Raw genomic sequence first — 21,750 nt, 5'->3', positions numbered from 1 at the left:
TATTTACTACACACAGACTCTGGGCTCCTCAGCTCAGGTGTTTGAATCAGACCAGAACCAAAGGCAGCCTAAAATAGGCAGTGTGAACCACTCCCTCCCTGCCGTGACTCCATCCTGCAGCATCTGGGAGGAAAGAGAAAAGATCCTGGTGCTAGGAAGGGGCCAAAGCTTGGGTCAGGATTGTTGCAAGCCAGATTGTTGCAGGCCAGTTGCAAGCACAGATTTTGGTCTAGAGGTTTTCTCTTCCTCCTGTCTGTGCTGCTGGGACACCAGACACGCTGCTCGGGGCTTGTTTGTCTGACAGATCGCTACCCTTAAATAAAACACAGCACACGAGCAGCACACAAACAGCTCTCCAGCTGCAGGAAAGAACTGTCACACCGAGTCACAACAAAGCCTTTGCCTCCCACACAGCCTCTCCTCACTGCCTATTTTAAAGCAGCCAGGAGCAGGGAGCGTGGCGCACCCCGGAGAGCCGGGGGAAGGTGCAGCCGCTGCTCTCCTGGCTGGCTGCTGTGTCATCGTGTAGGGAGGCTGCTGCCGAAGGAACCAAGTTACCCTACACAGAGAACATTCACTAAGAGAATCTCCCTCCCCTCAGAGAACGAGCAAGATCACATTATTCCCTGAAAATAGTCTTTTTTTTCACCCATACCTGACAGAATACTGATGCTGTCTGGGTATCACTAACTGTGGCAGGCAATTTCTGCCACAGCTTGAGAATTCCTTTGAACCTGCTGTTTCCATCTGGGATAAGGCATCAGATGGACATTTCCCATGGGATACAGACTGTTTGCTGCCCAGTAGAGTCAACCATCGTTCTGAAGTACGTTAGCAAGGACATTCCCCATGGGATACAGACTGTTTGCTGTCCAGTAGAGTCAGCCATCATTCTGAAGTACATTAGCAAGAGGGAAGCAAATCTCCCTGTGCTGAATGCATTGCATTAACAGCAAGTTTCCACCCGTGCTGAAGCACTGGGCCCTTGATGTAAGTGCTCAGTAACCACCAGCCCTGCTGTTTGAGGAGCACTCTGAGCTCTATAGAAGGCTTGTGGGAAAAGAACCTCCATTAGTACCCATTAAGCAGTGATTTATGTCGTGGGCTTAAAATAGCAAAATGAAACAGTTCTGTTTAATCTACAGTCTAAAAAAAGGCACAAGGACTTTGGGGGGGGGGGGGGGGGGGGGGGCAGGGGGGAGGAAAAACAAAACCCCAAACCAAATCAAACCATAACTGTTCAGATTACATTTCCAAGAACTTGAGCAGAGCGTTGCTTTGATTTGCCAGCTCTGCTTCCTGGCAGGAGCGAAACGGAGACAATCCCACTGTCTGCAGAGGTAAAGGATATCCTTTTTGGCAAGGCAAGTTTGCCAGCTCTATGCAAATGTTATTCAACAGCAGCAACTCAAACCTCTGGTGATTGCTTTCCAACATAATCTTGTTTTTTTTTTGGTCTGCAGCACATTGCACTTCGCTAAGTACTCAGTGATGAGAGGGGGTCTTAGGGCAAGACCAAATACAAAGAGCCCTTTTTAATCTGAACATAGGAATGAACTCTGTTCACGGCTACACCAGCCTGCTTTCAATCCAATGATCATGAAATACATCAATCCTAGGAAATAAAGACAATACATTCAGGGGTTTTCTACATTGCAGAGAGCTTGAAGGCTTTCCTAGCTCCCCAATCTAATGCAGGTAGAACATTCCCTTCTGTACAGTGCTACCTCCAGGTACCCACACCTCAGTCAAATGCAGTGGAGCTCAGGCAACCTTCCTGGGTTCTCATCAGTCTCTGATATCTGGAAAACATGATATTGTTTCTTTAGGAGAGAGAGACCAACAGAGACAGAAAGAGAGAGACCAACAGAGACAGAAAGAGAGAGACCAACAGAGACAGAGAGAGAGAGACCAACAGAGACAGAGAGAGAGAGACCAACAGAGACAGAGAGAGAGAGACCAACAGAGACAGAGAGAGAGAGACCAACAGAGACAGAGAGAGAGAACCAAACAGAGACAGAAACAGAGACACAGAGAGAGAGAGAACCAAACAGAGACAGAGAGAGAGAGAGAACCAAACAGAGACAGAGAGAGAGAGAGAACCAAACAGAGACAGAGAGAGAGAGACCAACAGAGACAGAGAGAGAGAGACCAACAGAGACAGAGAGAGAGAACCAAACAGAGACAGAAACAGAGACAGAGAGAGAGAGAGAACCAAACAGAGACAGAGAGAGAGAGAGAACCAAACAGAGACAGAGAGAGAGAGAGAACCAAACAGAGACAGAGAGAGAGAGAGAACCAAACAGAGACAGAGAGAGAGAGAGAACCAAACAGAGACAGAGAGAGAGAGAGAACCAAACAGAGACAGAGAGAGAGAGAGAACCAAACAGAGACAGAGAGAGAGAGAGAACCAAACAGAGACAGAGAGAGAGAGAGAACCAAACAGAGACAGAGAGAGAACCAAACAGAGAGAGAGAGAGAACCAAACAGAGACAGAGAGAGAGAGAGAACCAAACAGAGACAGAGAGAGAGAGAGAACCAAACAGAGACAGAGAGAGAGAAACAAACAGAGACAGAAAGAGTAACAAGCCTTCCTGGGTTCTCATCAGTCTCTGATATCTGGAAAACATGATATTGTTTCTTTAGGAGAAAGAGAGAAACAGAGACCGAGAGAGAGGGACAGAGACCGAGAGAGAGAACCAAACAGAGACAGCGAGAGAGAGAGAACCAAACAGAGACAGCGAGAGAGAGAGAACCAAACAGAGACAGCGAGAGAGAGAGAACCAAACAGAGACAGCGAGAGAGAGAGAACCAAACAGAGACAGCGAGAGAGAGAGAACCAAACAGAGACAGCGAGAGAGAGAGAACCAAACAGAGACAGCGAGAGAGAAACAAACAGAGACAGAAAGAGTAACAAGCCTTCCTGGGTTCTCATCAGTCTCTGATATCTGGAAAACATGATATTGTTTCTTTAGGAGAAAGAGAGAAACAGAGACCGAGAGAGAGAAACAAACAGAGACCGAGAGAGAGAAACAAACAGAGACCGAGAGAGAGAAACAAACAGAGACCGAGAGAGAGAAACAAACAGAGACCGAGAGAGAGAAACAAACAGAGACCGAGAGAGAGGGACAGAGACAGAAAGAAATATTGCACTTCTGAAAATGCCTAAAAATTGAATTGAGTTCTCCTGTGAATTCTGCCACACAGTCTGCTAGTGGAAACAAGAGCTTAAAAAAAAGAAAGGAAGGACCAAAACCAAAGAGAACGTTTCTGTAGTTGCTTTGTGTTTTGCCTATGGATTTTGTAGCATTCTCCATCTTCAGAAGGTTCTTCCTCAGCAGATCCCTTCCCAGTTTTGCCGTCGGCCGTCGAGAGCGCAGCAGGAGCTCTCCGAGGAGCAGGCGGCTGGGAGGCAGGGCTCTGGCCACAGGCTTCAGGATTTCATGGTACAAATGGGCACCACAATCACCAGGATAACTGTACAAGCTGCTGCTGCTATCAGGGCAGCTATCTTGCAAACCTTTGCTCTTCTGAACTCGGCTTCCTTGCGTTTTAATAAGGAATCGTAGCCAGGCGTATAAATGTCTTCCATCCAGTATTCCAAGTTGTTGGGGTTCAAAGATTCTTGAGTCTGAAAAGTTAAAGAGAAAAAAAAAGACAGAATTGTTGATTGTCTGGGATCTGGCAGTAAGAGGGGCAGAGATCTGTTGGAACAAGTCCAGAGGAGGGCCACGAAGATGATCCAGGGGTTGGAGCACCTCTGCTATGAGGACAGGCTGAGGGAGCTGGGGCTGTTCAGCCTGGAGAAGAGAAGACTCCAGGGGGGACCTTGGAGCTGCCTTCCAATAGCTGAAGGGATCCTCCAGGAAGGCTGCAGAGGAACTTGTTACAAGAGTGCCCCCAGACCGGACAAGGGGAAATGGATTTAAATTGAAGGGATCCTCCAGGAAGGCTGCAGAGGAACTTGTTACAAGAGTGCCCCCAGACAGGACAAGGGGAAATGGATTTAAATTGGAGGGATCCTCCAGGAAGGCTGCAGAGGAACTTGTTACAAGAGTGCCCCCAGACAGGACAAGGGGAAATGGATTTAAATTTGAAGGGGAATAGATTTAGATTGGAACTTGGGAAAGAAATTCTTTACTATGAGGGTGGCAAGATCCTGAAACAGATTGTCCAGAGAAGTTATGGATTCCCCTTCCCTGGAGATGTTCAAGGCCAGGTTGGATGGGGCCTTGAGTAACCTGGTCTAGCTGAGAAGCATCCCTGCCCATGGCATGGAGGCTGGATTAGATGATCTCTAAGGTCTCTTCCAGCCTAAGCCATTTTATGTTTAATGAAATAAATAACCAAGGCAGATGTGCCTGAAGGTCTCCCACCTGAGTCTGCTGTCAGGATAAAATGTGTTATAGCTGCGTTTTGCATCCCTTCAACTCCTGCTCCATAGGGCTGACAAAAGTGGAAACAAAGTACTGCAAAAAAAAAAAAAACCAACCCAACTCCTGCAACAGTAAACTCTGCTGCAAAATCCCTCACAGACCTCTGATTTGCCAGAAACTTCATCATCTTGATGGCATGGAAATAAAAATCTCTTTAATCTGCTAGACAGCAGAGATGCCAGCACCTAGCAGTGTCTTCCTGCTCTTTAAATTATTAAAGCCCAGCTGATGGGAAGGGTTCTTACCATCCTCTCCAGGGTTCTTGGCATCCTCTCCTCATGCACTGTATTTTGTATAGCTAAGCCTAACTCTGCTGTCATAACTTGTCTGCAGGGTGGGGTTGTCCAGCCCCATGTGGCACCTAGTCCCTCTGGACAGGCAGTTTGTAGATCCCCCTCCTGCATGGCCGTGCCTGGGGACACCAGCCCTTGGCTGCAGTGTGGCAATACACAGCCACAGGCTGAGAACCTCATGGAGGGGGAGGAGGCGAGTGGCTTTCCATGAAGTCACCCAAAACAAAGCGATCCTCAGCTTCAAGCTCCTCCTTCCTGCTCCATCTTCTGAAAAATCACCTGGATGCACGATGCTGGCTGCTTTAGGGACAGGAGGAGAAGGGGAGCTGAACATTTGGGACCACACATTGCTCTGGGCCATCTCCACAGCTCAGATCACTCAACCCCAACAGCACAACCTCTGTTTCCATGGGAGGCAACACTCTGCTCATTGCCAGAGGCTGAGCCTCTCTGGGTTAGAGGTGATTTTAAAGAGCATGAGGTGATTTGATGAGTGTGCTGAAGGCTTTATTTGCCCACAGGTAACACAAAAAACCCCAAGAACAACAAAAGAAGAAGAAAGCAGAAGGAAACCTGAATTGGTCAGAGAATTAAAGGCAACCCAGGGAACTTTATCGGTGTCTCCAACTGAACATTTTCTTTCCTTTCCTTTTTTCTTCCTTAGAATTTGAGCTCTTCAAGCTTTGCATTTCCCATCTTGCTGCTCTTTTTTCTTTCCCCTCCCCCCCCTTCATCTTTTCTGTTAGGGAAAATGAGGCAAATGTGGGAAACCCGAGCAGCAGGCATTAGATTGCACTTAGCAGCAGAGAAAGGAATAAGGCAGAAAGAACATTCTGAAAAGTGACAGCTTCTCCTCAAAGCTGCCTCTCGTGTCTGGGGCTCCAAAAGGCCGTTTCTTTTTAGCCAAAGAAAGAAGTCAAATGAGAAATGATTCCACACAGCCACGGTGCGGTGAGAATCCCTTGTCACGCACCACTCCTGGGCTCGTAACAGAGCTGGTCCAAAGCTCTTGGACTCAGCACAAAGAAACTCCAGCTGATTTGAAAGGGATTTGGGTAAGCCCTTAATTGGTTAATTCAGGTTTTTTTTTGTGGCCACTGGCTGAAACCTTGCTTTGCCTAAAGGCAGCGCTTGCTCTACGTGCAGGAGAGCTGCGAGGAGTGATTTTTACACAGAGTCACCAAGGCTGGAAGAGACCTCAAAGATCATCAAGTCCAACCTGTCACCACAGACCTCATGACTAAACCATGGCTCCGAGTGCCACGTCCAATCCCCTCTTGAACACCTCCAGGGGTAATGATTCCACCACCTCCCCAAGTGAATAAACAGCAGAAGCTTTAGAGGGGCAGAGCTGGTGGCAGATAGACAACCCCAGCCTGCTTGCTACAGGGCTTTCACGGAATTCCTGACCAACCTGTGAGAGGCAGGAGGTGCAGACATATCAAAATGGCAAGAACTCCAGCCCCTCTTGAACACCTCCAGGCACAGCAACTCCACTACCTCCCTGGGCAGCACATTCCAATGGTTAACAACTCTCTCAGTGAAGAACTTGCTCCTCACCTTGAGCCTAAACTTTCCCTGGTGCAGCTTGAGACTGTGTCCTCTTGTTCTGGTGCTGGTTGACTGGGAGAAGAGACCAACCCCCTCCTGGCTACAACCTCCCTTCAGGTAGTTGTGGAGAGCAATAAGGTCTCACCTGAGCCTCCTCTTCTCCAGGCTAAACAACCCCAGCTCCTTCAGCCTCTCCTCGTAGGGCTGTGCTCGAGGCCTCTCCCCAGCCTCGTTGCCCTTCTCTGGGCAACCCCCCCAGAAATAAACAACTTAAACTGAGCAATGGTTTCATGAGTATTTAATGGAGATCTCTAGGATAGTATTAGCATGCTGAAAGAAGAGACCATTAGCAGAGTCTGTGATTGTACCATTTGGGCTCTAAATGACCTACTCCAGCCTCCTGAAGCAAAGAAAAAAAGATCAGCAGCCTCATCTCTAAAGGCATCAGTAAATAGCCTGACAATGCCTCATCCCAGTGGATCATCCAGACACAGAGCTTCCACCTGGGACAAGCTTTGGCCTGAGCAGCTCTGCAGTTTCTTTTCCTGCAGAAAGCCCCAGCAGACCTGGGTTGTCAGCTTCCAGGAGGCATTTTAAACAAACAAAAAGTAGAAAACCTTCCAAGACAGCCAGTCTGTGCTTGAAGGAAAATTACAGTTCTGGCCCTTCCTGGCTTGGTATTGACCTTTTAACTGCTTCAGAAGGAAGATGCATTATTAACAAGGCCCATTACTGTTAATCAGCTTCCTTCCCCATTTCATTGCCAGATGTAGGAATGTTCATTAAAGCATAATGTATTTACTTTCAGTTCTAATAAACCTAATCACTGGGGGTGGAGGGGACCCAACAAAACCACTCATCAGTCTGTGCCTATGTTTTAAGTGTGTCAGTAAGCTCTATTATGAAGTCTAGACATGGGCTTTGCAGAGTAGCTGCAATTCTGGCAGTCCTTGTGGAGGGACAGAATCAAACCAGTAAAGTTTTATCACCCTTATCCTAAAGGTAAATGATGGCAATAAGCTGATTCCTGTGGTTTGCTCACAGTTGTGCAGAGCTGCTTACAGGGAACAAAACAGCCCTGCAAGGAGCAGATGGAGAATACTTCTCCCAGGAGAGCTTTGCTCCCAAATGTCAGCTCCCTTGTTGCCTCTGTGCAGCAGGTAAGGGATGCTTTGTGACTGCCTGTTGCAGAGGAACTTCTTTCAGCCTAGTCTTGCTGTAGCATGCAGCCTGCAGTGCCAGGGGTAGGAATTTAGGAATCCCTCTAAAGCTTTTAAGACCCAAAAAGGAGCAAGCAGCCGAGGCAAGATGCAGCCTGATCCCTGGGCTATTTGTTTTCACACTGAGTCCACTCTAGCCACAACAAGGAGCAAGGGCTGGTGAGGACAGGCAAGTTGGACTGGATGATCTTTGAGGTCTCTTCCAGTCAGAGGTTTTCTTTGATTCTGCTTTCATGAGCAGAGCAAGGAGATGAATTCATTGTGCACAGACTCCTGCACAAACACTCATGGGAGCTGAAGTGTCACTGTGTGGGTGACTGTTGTAACTCCAAACCTGCCCTCCAACGCAGGGCCTGGAGGCACAGCATGGGTCCTGAGATTGGTGGTCTTAGGCTGACCGTTGGACTCAATGATCTCAGGGGTCTTTTCCACCTGAAACAATTCTGTGATTCTTACAGTATCCTGATGCTCTCCTAGGGCTTAGACTGATGGGTTTGGAGCTGTGTCAGGTACCTCGGTGCTGAGCCATCAAGAGCTGATGTGGAGCAGGAAGTCTCAGCCTCTTGCACGTCATCCTCTCTGGCAGACAAGCTCTGGAGACAAGCAGGCTCCCTGCTTGAGCATGGCTGCACCACACAGACTGCTGATCACAGAGCCATGCCAGCACGGTGCTGATAAGCCCTGAGCTGTAGGTTAATGTGCCCCAACTGCTGCCAAGCCTGTCCTGGTTGAGGCTGCTTGCTCTGCTGTGGAGCATGCACACACATGCCCACCACAGGGTACCCAGCATGGGCACTCAGTCCTGAGGCTGAGCAGTCCATGATGTGGCAAGGACTTTGGTTTCAAGTACACCACACTTTGGGAACATTTAAATTCAAACTGTGAATTCGCCTCAGCAACCTGCTCTGCTTCTTGCAGAAGAGGCTGCACACTAACATGCAGACAAGACACACCATTAGCTGATCTGATCCTCACATGACTCTGGTTTCCAACAGCCACTTCAAAGCTGCAATGAGGATGTGCTTCACAAACAGTCACGGGCCTGAACATCATCTCCAAGCATTTTATGTCTTGTGTTCCTAGCAAAATGAAACAAAAAGCCCTAACACTCACATCCTCTGGGAATTATCCAGACAGATCAAGGACTCTGTCTTGCTACCGTTAGGGATCAGTTCATCTCCACACCCATTTATCCCTCAGCTCTTCTTCAGAGCTACTAACACCACAATGACTTAGCAGACATCTCTCCACTGCAAAGCAAGCTGGGAGCACCAAGCTGTCAAGGATCACCATCCAGCAATGAAACCTCCCCTTTCCACTTTGTTGCTGGCCAGGATGGGTAGGGATCAGCAAGATTAGAGGCTCAGCACTGCATAGCTCCTTCCTGAGTTAACCAAATCCCTTTGAAACACACATTCTGGCAACATCCCCTCACAATTAAACCATCCAAATTAATCAAGTGGGACTTACTTGTAGATCCAGTGCTGCAATCTTGCCTTTATCCCCCGAATTCCTTGTGTATTCCTCTATGGTCCACGATGGTTGGGCACGTTTCACTTCAGCCAGCTCTGTCAGCCTCATGTCGGTGTAGAGCGGGTTGCTTTTCATGTGTGACTTGAGGGATGCAGGGTAGGGATGAGGACTAAAGACTTGTTCAATCAAGAAAGCATCTTTTGGCTGTTTAGAGAGTCTATGTGGCTGCGGGATTTCGTATTGCCTGTCTGCCTGCAATAGGGTTCAAAAGAATTTGAGAGAAGAAACAGGACTATGAGGGGGTTAAACACAAAGGACAGAGATATTCCTTCCAGAAGCACCACAGCATAAAGAAAGGCACCAGCTATGACAAAGGCTTTAGTTGACTTTAATCCATATGCCCATCTTCTGCTCACAGCCCGCTCCAAGAGACACAGCTCCACATCCACCACAAGATAAGCACAAAGCTGATGCAGCAGTGGAAATTCAGAGTCTGTCCTGCTTACAGATAGATTATAAAGCTGTTCTGGACATGGCCCTGACATGCAGAAATGCCTGGCTGATCAGGAACAGCCAGGAGACTCATGCAGGCTTCTAGATTCCTGGTTAGAGATTGAATTGTAACATGAGAAAGCCTTGGGAGAAGCCTCCAGGGAGCATGCCATGACACAGCACCATCATCCAGCCACTGCCTGCTGCAGGGGTGAGGAAGGGACTTTCAAAGTCAGCATTTCATCCTGGGCAGATCAATACATAGGAGAGCCAAGGTCTGGGCTTACTTCCTCCTCTGCAACCTACTAATAAATAACCCATGGTTTATGTTTTCTTGTTCACCCAACAGCACTTCCATCAAACTTCTTTCTCAGACTGTCTTTGCCACCAGAAAGAGGCACAGGATGTCTGCCATGTGGTGCTAATCAACAAGGGAGCTCAAGGACCCCCAACCTGCTCCACTGTCTATGAAACAGAAGCAATTTCCCACACCACCCAAATGCAACTGAGAGCAACCAGAGCCCAGCACAAGGACAGCCACAATAACTTTGCAGTCTGTGAAGGTGTCAGTGGGCAGCTGTTGAGAGGCTTGGGTGGAGTTTTTCTGACCTATCAAAACAAGACCACGGTGATGCTGCATTTCCACAATGGGAAGCTTAAGGCTCATTTAAATGGCCATGAAAAGTCAGATACAGAGACCACAGCTGCGGCTAGCATCGCACGGAACACGTACAAGGCTTCTTTTCTTGAGGGATTTGAATCCCCGAATCTGTTTTGTTGGCTGTTAAAAACACACATGCTTCCCTGAGAAAAGCCATCACAATGCAGTTTCAACATCCCTTCTGCAACAGCCGCTGGAGAATTTCCATTTCCACTCCCCCCACACACACACCCTTCTCCCTAAGTTAATCACCCAGCCTCCACGTCTCACCACTGATGACAAACACCATCGCCCTCCAGAGATGGCAGCCACACCGTACCCCCCCCCTCCCTGTGCAAAAGAACAAAGCTTCTGAGCCACAGCTTGACGACACTGTAGCTGCCAAGCGAGAACCTAGAGGTGCAAACCCCCTCCATTAGGACAACAATAAAGACAAGCACTAAACGGCAGGGCAAAAAGCGCTGCCATAGCCCCAGGCTTGTGACGACTAAGGCAGGCATCCGTCACCAGATTATTTTTAAGTGCTTATTATTATGCGAGTTCGAGTTGGAATTACCTCTTTAGATTTCCTGTGCCAGTCCTTATTTTCTCCTCCATCCCTTTCTTTCATCTCCTCTTCCGTGATGCCAGCTTGGTTGGTGTAAGTGATCGCTCTCCAGTCCCGGGGCGAGTTGGAAATGCTGGCGATTTTGGATTCGGTGGCGCTGTTTTCCTCCGTTAATGACCTCGATGATCTCCTAGTAAACAAACTTTTTTTTAAGGCTTTTACTCGAAGGCTCTCGCTGTTACTTCCGCTGGCATCCGAACAGCACCATTCTGGATTGTTCTCCAGCTTGCCTGCGTGGGGAGCGTTGTGGCACTGAAAGATCTGAGGGGAGTTGCTCTCGTCCGACGCAGCGTCGCTCGTCAGAGAATTGAGGTCTATCTGCACGCTGACCTTCTCCGGCTGCTGGATCTTTTGGTCCAGCTTGCTCAGTTTTCCCAGGACTTGGGAGATTTCTTCCCGAACGCCGCTGAGAGATTCCAGCTTCTTCTCTATCTCTCCGATCCTCAAAACTAATTTGCAGACGCTGGTTTTCAGCTCATCGTCTGCGCCGCCCATCTCCGCCCGGGCCCCTTTCTCCAGTTTGCTGCAGGCGTTCCCGTTGGAGATCTTGGTCAAGTTGTGCTCGGGTGAGCTCTCACAGTCCGATTTGTGCACCTGGGACAAGGACCCGGTGCTGTTGTAGCAGGAGGACTGCATCACTCCCGTGGAGCCGCTGATGCTCATGTCATCCAGAAAGCGGAAGATGTCACTGATGTCGTCGCTCACGATTTCAGAGTCGTCATCCGAGTGCTTCAGGGAGTGTCTCTCTCCATACTTGCCTTGGCCAGCTCCACACAGATCCTTGCACTTCTTGTGCTCCAGGACTTGCTGCTCCGTTTGGGTCCCGACGCTTGTGGTCCTGTCGATGCTCAGGATCTGAACGGAAGTGCAGTTAATGCTTTTGTCCTTGAATTTCTTGAGGGGCTCATGCTTCTCCACCTCCAGGATGGAAGGGATTTCCTTGGCTTTGTGCCCGTTGGGTTTCACAGCGTAGGTTGCCTGCATCATGGGTTGCTGCTCCTTTGCGTTCAGGTAGGACTGATGCCTGTCAGCCGAGGGGAAGTTCGGAGCAGGGCTGTTGGAAGGCTGGTACCGCGGCTTCTCCTCGGACTGTTTCCTGTTGAAAAACGACCGTTCAAAGTCAGGGACCTCTTCTGTATTCAAACTCCAGCTCTTTGCTGGCCAGGCAGTCTGCTTGGTTGGCTTCCCAGTCCACTTTTTGGTGTCCTGGGGCCCAAGAACAGTAGTTGGGCCAAAATACGTGGAAGCCTGAAGATCATCTAAACTTTCGTGCTTCACTCGTCTTTTGTCTGGTATAGGAGAATACACTGGATTCAAGTACTGACTGCTGTATGGCATTTCAAAGCTGTGGTTGAAGAAAGCCTGCTTAGAGCTTTCTTTCCTGTTCTGAGGCTCTCTGTGTCCATCTTCCGGCTTTTTGTTGGAGGGTATTAAGTGGGGAGATATTGTAATCAGATTATGAAAATCTTCTTTGAATATATTCCTTTTCTGGACACATGACTGCATCACAAAGGGCTCATCGTTTGCAATGAAAGTTTCTTTTATGCCTGCACTTATAGGCAAGGAGTCCTGGTCTGAAATGGATTCATTTTCAATGTTCATGGGGAAGTAGGTGCTCTGCATCTCGCACGGCGGAGACGTGGCAATGGAGTAGGACGCCAGGGCCTGCAGCCTGTCCAGAGAGGCAGCACGGCCCTTCATCTCCTTATTCACACCCAGCAAAAAGTTGGGTTCTGAGGAAGGGACGAACTGCTGGCAGTCTTTGCAGTCCATCTTCCTGCATTTGGAAGCCCTCCTGACTGGAAAGCCCCTGCTGAAGTCCTGGTCGTTCAGCTCGCAGTTGGGCACGCAGTCTGCCACGTTGCAGATTTCCGTGTCGGACCTGCAGGACTCAAAGGACTCTTTCTTCTTCACTTTCTGCCTTGCAACTGGGAGCTTCTCCTTGGCCACTCCCCCATTCATCTGTATGAGGTTGAATATTGTTACTATATCTGCTGCAACCATGATTTTCTTTGATTGCTGATTGTTTACAGTGCATCTCATTTTGTCTTTGAACAAAGTCGCCGGGAAATTAGGATCCAGGCAAGCGGTGTAAAACAGTACGCTTCTGAGCTTGGCCAACTGGGATAAATCAAACCTTGCACACAGGGACTTGCAGAGGTCCTGGTAAGAGACAGTGTTCTGCTTTGTGTCCAGCTCCTCCAAGATCTTCACCAGGAAGAGTGAGGATTCCTGGTTGGACTCCATGGCCTAGGCGTGTTTTGCTGTTTAGCCTGGGAACTGTCTTCCGCTTCTACAGCAACACACAAGAGCAAACAAAGAAGATTGTCAGTCACCCTCAGGTAATATTCAGGACCTTGTGATTCAGCCACAGATGGGACCTGACTCTCCAGCCACGCAGCTGTGGACTTGTTTGTATAACCCAGCCTCACGCTTCCCAACTCCAGGCTGTAGTCCTAGCATCAGTGAAATCAATGCTCAAATGGAATCAGGATTTCACCCAAGGAGGCTCATTTACAAAATCACAGAGTCACCAAGGCTGGAAGAGACCTCAAAGATCATCAAGTCCAACCTGTCACCACAGACCTCATGACTAAACCATGGCACCAAGTGCCACGTCCAATCCCCTCTTGAACACCTCCAGGGGTGGTGACTCCACCACCTCCCCAAGTGAATAAACAGCAGAAGCTTTAGAGGGGCAGAACTGGTGGCAGATAGACAACCCCAGCCTGCTTGCTACAGGACTTTCACAGAATTCCTGACCAACCTGTGAGAGGCAGAAGGTGCAGACATATCAAAATGGCAAGAACTCCAGCCCCAGCCTAACCAGCCATGATCTAGCACACCATGACAACCCCAGCTGCCTTCATATCTGACTGCAAATGGCTCTCAGGAAGCTTTTCTGACAATAAACTTCTGATGTGGCTTTAAAAGTTATCTGAGCAGATCATTACCATTTTGCTCATTTTAAAACATTATTTTCTCCTCTCCTCTGATGATCTCCTCTGGGTACCTAAGCCTGATTCAGGAGGGAAAAAGCTGCCTGGACCCATGCAAAACAAAAATCTTGGTGAGCCTATTAAGTACAACATTGAGAAAAGAGCAGAAAGAGTTAAACAACAAAATCAAACAACAACAACAACAAAAATTTCCCACTGAGGCTTGAAACCAATCCAGCAGATGCTGGAGGCTGGCTGCCAATCAGGGTGGATTTGAGGACTGAGAAATATCAAGGACAGAGAACATCCTCTTCAGGGCTGTGTTCCCAGAGCAACCCAGGGAGTGCAGCTCCATTCACCAGCCTGAAATGATAGGGCAGAGGTGGGTAGCAAAGGCTGGACAGTGATGTAGATAACAAGAATAGCTGGAGAAGCACAGCTAACGCTGGCAAACAACCCCCTGACCTTCCAGAGCTGAAATCACCCTCTAGCTATTATGGATTAAGAAAGGGTGTTGATGGAGGGGGGTGGGGAGTGGGGGGCGGGGAGTGAGGGGCAGATTATTTTTCATCTGCCTACTGTAAATATCCTTGCTGGTGTCTCTGCTGCTGGCTACCAGGAGAGACAGAGCACGGGATGATGCAGTCTGCCAATTCCTATGCTTGGTCACTTTGTTATTCTTACTGAGAGGAATGACAACAATATTTTCCCCTTCCCCCAAAGGATATGACATCTTCCTTCACTCGCTCCCACCCTTAAATGACCCCTGGAACTCGTCTCTTCATCTGTGTGAGGTGCAGAATATCCACCCCAATGGCAGGGCACAAAGGTCAGGTTTGCAAGGTTTCTGATTTCTCATCTCAAAAGTCACCTTCTAGGCAAAAACCTCAGGGCTCCTGAGCACTGATCCAAGAATAGAGGGCTCCTGTTCCCTCTCTTGTAGCCTTTCATCTTGCCCTGACATGACACACCGGTGATCACCACTAGTGTCAGAAGCCAGCACACGCCAGCTTTTGTAGCAGACACCACAGCAGCACCTCCCAAAGGGAGAAACTCAACCCACCAGGTCACCCATGAGAATGTGGAATGAGTCTCTTGGCTGTTTATTTAAGTAGCATCTTTCTGCTGCCTAGGATCAGAAGTTGAGCAGCAGCAACGCGAATCTTCCTGTGCCTGTAAACAGTACTCTCAGAACCCAACGGCCACAGGGATTTTCCAACACCTCCACCACATGCATGTTTGCTTTTAAAGCTCCTGTATTATGCATAACAGCAAAACTCTTCTGCCAGCTGACAAGAGAGCAAAACAAATGTTGCATTGCTCAGCTCTCAGCTCCAGAAAGAAATGCTAAAAGCTGGAGGAGACTCTTCACAAGCAGTGAGTGCTCAGAGGCACAGCCTTTGGAACAGCCTGCCTTGGGATTCCTCTGGCATGTCACCAAAACAAGGCCCCCTGCCACCTCCCACCAAGCACTCCCAGAGTAAACTTCACGGCTGGGGGCTCGGACACTCTGCCAGCTGCCAGGGGACTGGCTCTGCAAGGCAATTCTCTGCATGTTCCAAATCTGTCATTTGGGGCAAGAGTGGAAATATGGCTTTTTGTCACCTCCAGGCTGAATACCAGCAAGAGCAGCTATCTCCTCCCACTTGTAACTTCACAGCTCCTTGCAAACCCCTCACCTGGCTGTGCATTTTCACAGCCTGATACGTGCTGCGCAGCAGGCTGGCAGCCTCCTGCTTTCTCCACACTCACCCTCCTGCTGAAGCACTCCAGTGGCCACTTTGCAATAACACATTGGTGAAAACTGTCAACCCATTTTGTCCCCCTGCCTTTCTGGTTTCACTCTCTCATCCCAGTGAGGACATCCTAGGTGCAGCTTCTTTCACCTTTTTGGTGTGTTCCAAGCTGTTCTTAGCATACCACTCCCATCAGAGGTTTTAACTCATTCTTGAACTCCCTGAACCCAGTAGGACTTAGGTGCAGCCTCATTTTCAAAGGTGCTGAGTCCTGACAGGCTGAGTGGGAGCCCTGTACACCCTTAGACCTCACACTGCTTTTATTTATCACTGAGAAGGTTTGGTGACTCCAATCCATACCTAAACAATAAGGCAGTAGCCCTGAGGCACAAATCTCAAGCAGAGGAGTTCTGCTAGACCTGGTTTAGCTCAGCCTGGGACTCTGCTCCCAGATCAAAGCCTGGGAGGTGGCAATCACCTGTCAAGCAGTGAGAGGACAGGGAGGTGACACAGGCTGCAAGATGAGGGTGACCAGAAGAGAGCTGAGCTTGCTGAGGTGGGAATTTGGCCAATTTGCTCATTGGAGATCAGTTACAGCAGGTGAAAATTGAAAAGGCAGGTTGCAAAATCAGGTGTAGGCCTTGAGGAAAAGTAAGCCAGCTAGAAACTGGAATCATTTCCTCTTCACCTCTTGGCTGTTCGCAAACAGCTTTCAGGTGTGAGCACACCACCAGTGCAAAAGGTACCTTTGGGCTTCAGCCTGGGCATAGAAATGGGAGCTCCCTCGTGCCAGAGCGTCAGAAATGTTGCTAGTGAAGCACACAACAGATTCAGGCTGCGAAGAATAGGACGTACTACTCCATAAGGACAAAATACAAGCACCTTGAAATCCTTGTTTCCTGGGTCAGGGACGTAAAAAGCCAGCGCCAAGGTTTTCAGTGGCACATTAAGCTCCTCCGTCTCTTGTCAAGCCTCCTAACAGCCTATGACTGAGACAGGTGCCTCTTGGCAAGCCACCCTAAGAGCTGCCACATCCCAGGTGCCAAGCACTTGGCCGTGCACCATCTCGAGGCTGTTATGTCCACGTTCATTCACTATCTCTCAGAGCAGGACCAGAATAGACCTGGACACAGCACGTAAACGTAAAGCTCTGAAATAACCACGGAAAGGTCTTTAAAAGAGGAACAGGGTCACGAATCAGTCAAAAGCAGCAAAGCAAATGAAAGCACCCACAGCCAGAGCAGCAGCACACCCTCCTTGGATGGCCTCAATTCTGCCAACATCCTCATGTCACTAGCAGCAGCCACATCCCCCTCTCCAAGCCACCCCCAAACTGACTTTGTTCTCTGGAAACATGAAGCTAACCAGGCACAGGGACAAGACCCGACTTACTCATCTTCAGCAAGACAGTCTCTGACCAGAGGAACCAGTTAACATTTCATCTTTAATGATTTTGTTACATTATTGCCGGGATGGTCACTTTGGCTCAGCTTCCACATTCAACATCCCCTGCTCCGGTAGCACAATTGCATCCCAGTAGGGCATCGCATTGCACGGCCAGCCGATGGGGTCCGACTCTCCTTGCACACAGATGAGCTCCAGGCTTACCACAAATCAATGTCTTCTTGCCCTGCACCAGGAGCAGAACTAAGCTCTAATCTTACCCTTAACCCACTTATCTCAGCCTTTGGGTGGGAAGACCAAGATATCACAATTGAAGCCCCCGTTCCCAGTGGCACTTTCTGCTGCACAGAGTAATATGCCATTCTGTTTTCTGGTGTCTCTAGGGACCAAACATCCATAAGACCTCTCCTCCTGTGCTCCTCCAGACCAGGGGAACCTGTGTGCTCTTTCATGGAGCTGGCTTTCCCACAGGAGAAGAAAAAAACAACCCCAACAAAAACAACAAACAGACTGCACTTTCCTTCCACTCTAGCTCCCGAATCAGTGCTGGGGTGGGTAAGGCTTCTCACCTCCTCACTACCCTATAAATTCACCATCCACAGGAAACCAGTACTGCTCCCCCGGCAGCTGCCCTGCCTGCTTTCCCCTGGGGCACCTCCAGCCCCACTGCACGGGCTAAGGGCAGATAAATCCCAATACAGGATGGAAGAGAGAGTCCCACCACTCGACTTCCCTGGGCAGCTGCTAGTTGGCAAGGTGCTTTGCACAAGCCTGACTTGTGGCCACCAGCACACAGACCACCTTCTCTTTCCCTGTTATTTCCTCCTTCATTTCCTTCCCCATTCTTTCTGCTCCCAACATCCACAGCAGATGCAGTTAATACAGAGACATGGTTGCTGGAGCTATCATTTCCCCTCTCCAGCTGAAAGGCAACAGCCTCCTTGTTTTGCTTCCCCCACGGTGACTTAACAGGGGCACCCCCATCACACCCATACAGCGGCGACAGAGCAAGAGAGCCTTGCATAAATTCCCCCAGAAAGAGCCAGCTACTTGAGGGCAGCAGAACATTAATACAGAGCCTGTGATATGCTGCTTTACTATTAACTCGAGCTCATAAATCTTCCAGCCTGTCATCTCAACGCCAGACACTATAAACCAAGGAAGGCAACGCACACCTCGCCTGAAACACGTAACACATCCAGATGGAATTAGATTTTCTTTGCTCCCATACTCACAAATCCATTTTTCTATCAAACCAGCAAGAAATTTGACCGACAAAGGGGCACCTCGAGCTCTGTCTGGTTTCTGCCACTCCACACACACACACACAGAGACAGGAGCTGGCACTCGGGGAAACAATGCCCAGTTCTGCACACCTTTAGTCTTCCTCCTCCTCCTCCCCTGCCTTCTGCTGCTCATTAAAAAGCAACTAAAAAAGCACGTTTTGGAGCCCTGCCCGCGCAACGGCAATCGCATCTCTCCACCTTTCATTGAAAAGTCCTCCCGACAGTCTGACACGGGCAGCCTCCTCCGGACGGTTCCCTCGGCTGTGTGAAGTGGGGTGGGGGCTCGGGCACCCGGGGCAGGCAGCAACTATGTGCTGCTTCCTGCCTTGCCGCTGGGATTTGTGTTCACTCCTCCGGAGCCAAAGGGGCCAAACGCCTGCAGCCTGGGCGCTCACAGGGCTTGTGCGCCCATCTCTCTTCTCCAGCAGCTCGCCGCCGCCGTTCCGCACCGGAACGCCGCACGCTTTACACTCTCCCGGGCATCCCACCGCTCACTCATCTGCGCTTCACCGGGGGGTTCGAGGGGGGCGGCGAGCACCCGCAGAAGTTGCTATTTTCTGGCTGTTAGCTTGCGTGAAGCAGCTTTAGAAAGCCACGCTTTACAAAGCGAGCTCCTTAACAGGGGCAAGCTCTGTTGTAAAACGACGGTGCACAACACTTCATCCTCAGCCCCCACCCACCCCCTCCGCCCCGGAATTCAGCAGTTGTTAAAGGCTCCCTGTGCACAAACGAAGGGAGAACTTGTGGGTAAAGGCAGCGTACTGGGCTCAAGTCACACAAGGTTTGCCATTGATTTTTCTTGCACAATAACATGAGACTGATTATTTGCACTGCTCAGTTATGCAATCCAGGTTAAGGCATCTGTACGATCCGGAAAAGTGAAAAGAACCATTCTGGAACCGTGCAAGAAAATTACTTGAATGATTACTGCATCATATGCTCTTGGTTAGCCTTCGCCAACTATTGGCCCAAGCAAACACACACAAATGCTGTCCTCTCAATATGTTAGCACAGCACATCCAAGTCACATTCTCTCCCACCCCCCAAAAAACAAAACCCCGTTTGCACACGGAGACGCCACTGCAAATACTGACAGACAGACACACGGAGAGAGAAAGGTCTAACAGAGTCAAACGTGGGCAATGTAATCCATCTGTGACAACCTGGATTTTTTTGCACGGCAAACCTACAACCCCGACTGCCACCCCGGACCTGACTCTGCAACAGAGCAGCTTCCATACGCTCGTGGGTCTGTTTCTCTAGTGCCCGTTCTTGGTGCTCCCCATTCCTCCAGGCTCTCTGTTTGGCGTTAAGGGGCCCTAGGGTCCAGGCCAGGGTCACCCACTTGCTTCCCCTCCAGCTGCCTACGAGCAGATCCAGCTGTGCAGGATTGAAGTGGAGCTACTAAAGTCATAGATGGAGTTCAAGATTTTTTTTAAGTTATCGTCCCCCCACCTCCTTTAACGGAGAGCCTGGCAAAGATATTGGACCCTGGGGCGCCCGGCGGGGACCGCGAGGGCTGGGGTGTCTTTTACCTGCACTTACTTCACCTGCCTCCAACCCAGGGCAGAGGGACCCGGTGCTGAAGCCCCCTTCTCGGAACCTCCGATCCCTAGAGCATCCCTGGGGGCTGGGGAGCGGAGGGCGCTGGTTCTCGGCGCCCCTTTCTGCCAGCCCACCCCTTTTGCACGTCTGTGCCCCCTCCTCGCCCCTGGCGCTCACCTGGGGGCTCCGCCTGCCTCTTACCCAGGGAGTGCGGCCGTCACGGCTGGCTCTGCCGCTGCAGCAGCCGCTTCCCAACCAGGAGGAGGAAGAAGAGAATGAGCCCGAGCCTGAAGCCCCAGCAGGATGCCATAGCGCCGGGTTGCGCCGACAAAGGCGGCAGCAGGTTGGCATGGGAGGGGAGGAGAGAGGAGGGAAGGAGGAGAGAGAGAGGAAGGAGGGAGGGAGGGGGCTGCACAGGCCGAGCCTCCCTGCGCCGCCCCCAGCTCCCGCCGCTGCGGGAAGGGGCTGCCCCGGCCGATGCGGCAGCGGCCGGCCCGCGGGGCTCGCAGCCCACAGGGACCCTGCGCAGCGGGAGGGAGGCGATCCGCGCTTCGGCTGCTTCAAATTATGAGGGTTATCATCATTATTAGCGCTATTAGTGCCAGCCCTGCCTGCTCTCGCAGCCCCGCGAGCTGCCGGGGGCACCGAGCCCGGAGCGATGTCCCGGTGGCACCGATCCCCAGAGCCCCCTCCCGGCCCCAGGTGCTGCTGGGGTGGGCAGTAGGGTCCGACTCCCACTGCACTGGCAGCCCCGCTGTTTCCCCCCACCCTACACCCCAAATCCGGGCAGAGGGTGATACCCGTAGTTTGGTGCAAAGGCGTGCAAGGAACAGGGGTGCCCAGCGTGAACAGAAGCTTTCTGCCTGGGAACACCACACCCCAGTGCCCACCCCTGCTAGTCCAGTGCCCAGGCCTCCTGCTGCACCACTGCCCAAGAACCTGGCTAGTGGTACCCTGCCTCCCTTTAGGCAGGCTGTAATCCTTGTGGGGGTGGGGTGTGGTAGGCAGGTTGTAGTCCTTGTGGGGGTGGGGTGTGGTAGGATGATGGCATAAGGTGCTGCATGGGCTGCACAGTGGGGGGGTCCCCACCTTGGGCAGTCTGAGATGCTCGTGTGGCACCAAGGTGTGCTCACTGCTAGCCTGGGCATTGGTTCTTTCTTTGCTGATGATCAGCTCACCACACCACTCAGAAAATATTGCAAAGAGTTTTGAATAGAAGTGTTGCTGGGTGAATAAAGCAGTGAGATGTCAAAGGCTTGATTCCTCATCTCATTGGTACTGTTTGGGAGGTGGACTATCAGCTTCTCCTCCCTAGATGAACCAATTCAAAGGGTTGTGTGCACAAACACATCATGGCCATCAGACCCCTATGGATGAACTGGCTTAAAACTCACTGCTTTACTTACTCTGAGAGCCTTGAGAACAGACCTCCCTGCTCTCCTGGGAGAAACTAGGGGTTAGAAGGGATGGGTTGTCTGAAACCCACTGATGTCCAAACCCTTCTACAGGCTCTGAAGAGTGCTGTATGTGACTCAGTGTATATATCTTATCTGTAAAGACACTTAATGCACACAGCAGCTAAGGAAAAAGAGGGAAAAATAAACATACATCTGTGCAAATGGGAGAAGAATGTGTTTGTATTGCATTTACTCTTACCACGATTAACAGCGCTGAAAGAGGCAGTGTCCTTGAGCCCCGTTTTCCAAGCTATTGTCAGACTGTTTTACACAATGAGTAGCCATTTACTTGAGATTGCACGGCTGGATGATTTCAGCCCTATACTACTTCCTACAGAGCATGCCTTCAGGTCATCAGAACAAGCAGGAAAGCTCTCTGTCCCCTTCAGAACTGCAAATACCAGAGAATCAGTAGGAAACATTTCTTACCGCTAGTCCAGGTCTAGCTGATCTCACTCGTTTCATCCAGGCTGTGAGAGATGTCCAGAGCTGGCTCCCATAGCAGAAGCTATTCCAGCTAGAAATTAAAGAGCATAATAAAAATAGTAATGAGATAGATGATAAAAGAGGCTGTCTGATTAATGAGCCTTTGATTGACAAGAAGTCCCTAATTGCATAGTCCTGAACTCCTGGGAGGAGCAGGGGCTGCA

General features: G+C 50.1%; 1 protein-coding gene across 3 annotated transcripts; it reads right to left on the bottom strand.

Moving 5' to 3' along the window:
* Nucleotides 1-1,106: 1,106 nt before the first annotated feature.
* MINAR1 (membrane integral NOTCH2 associated receptor 1) lies at nucleotides 1,107-19,895 on the bottom strand. Of its 3 annotated transcripts, XM_068143436.1 has the most exons (4): nucleotides 19,845-19,895; nucleotides 10,683-13,026; nucleotides 8,971-9,225; nucleotides 1,107-3,631 (listed from the first exon to the last, which is right to left on the bottom strand). In XM_068143436.1, the coding sequence occupies exons 2-4, from the start codon at nucleotides 12,978-12,980 to the stop codon at nucleotides 3,434-3,436; spliced, it is 2,751 nt and encodes a 916-aa protein (XP_067999537.1). In that variant the 5' UTR covers nucleotides 12,981-13,026; nucleotides 19,845-19,895; the 3' UTR covers nucleotides 1,107-3,433. The 3 variants fall into 3 exon arrangements, with proteins under 3 accessions (XP_067999537.1, XP_067999539.1, XP_067999538.1); XM_068143438.1 differs by lacking the exon at nucleotides 1,107-3,631 and having other exon boundaries at nucleotides 9,068-9,221; XM_068143437.1 differs by lacking the exon at nucleotides 1,107-3,631 and having other exon boundaries at nucleotides 9,092-9,265.
* Nucleotides 19,896-21,750: the final 1,855 nt, after the last annotated feature.

The sequence above is a fragment of the Melanerpes formicivorus genome, unplaced genomic scaffold, assembly GCF_026170545.1.
Source record: "Melanerpes formicivorus ecotype bairdi unplaced genomic scaffold, bMelFor1.0.p_v2 SCAF_10, whole genome shotgun sequence".
Lineage (NCBI taxonomy): Eukaryota > Metazoa > Chordata > Aves > Piciformes > Picidae > Melanerpes > Melanerpes formicivorus.
The sequence above is the reverse complement of the archived record's forward strand: the minus strand, read 5'-3'. Positions and strand labels throughout refer to the sequence as shown.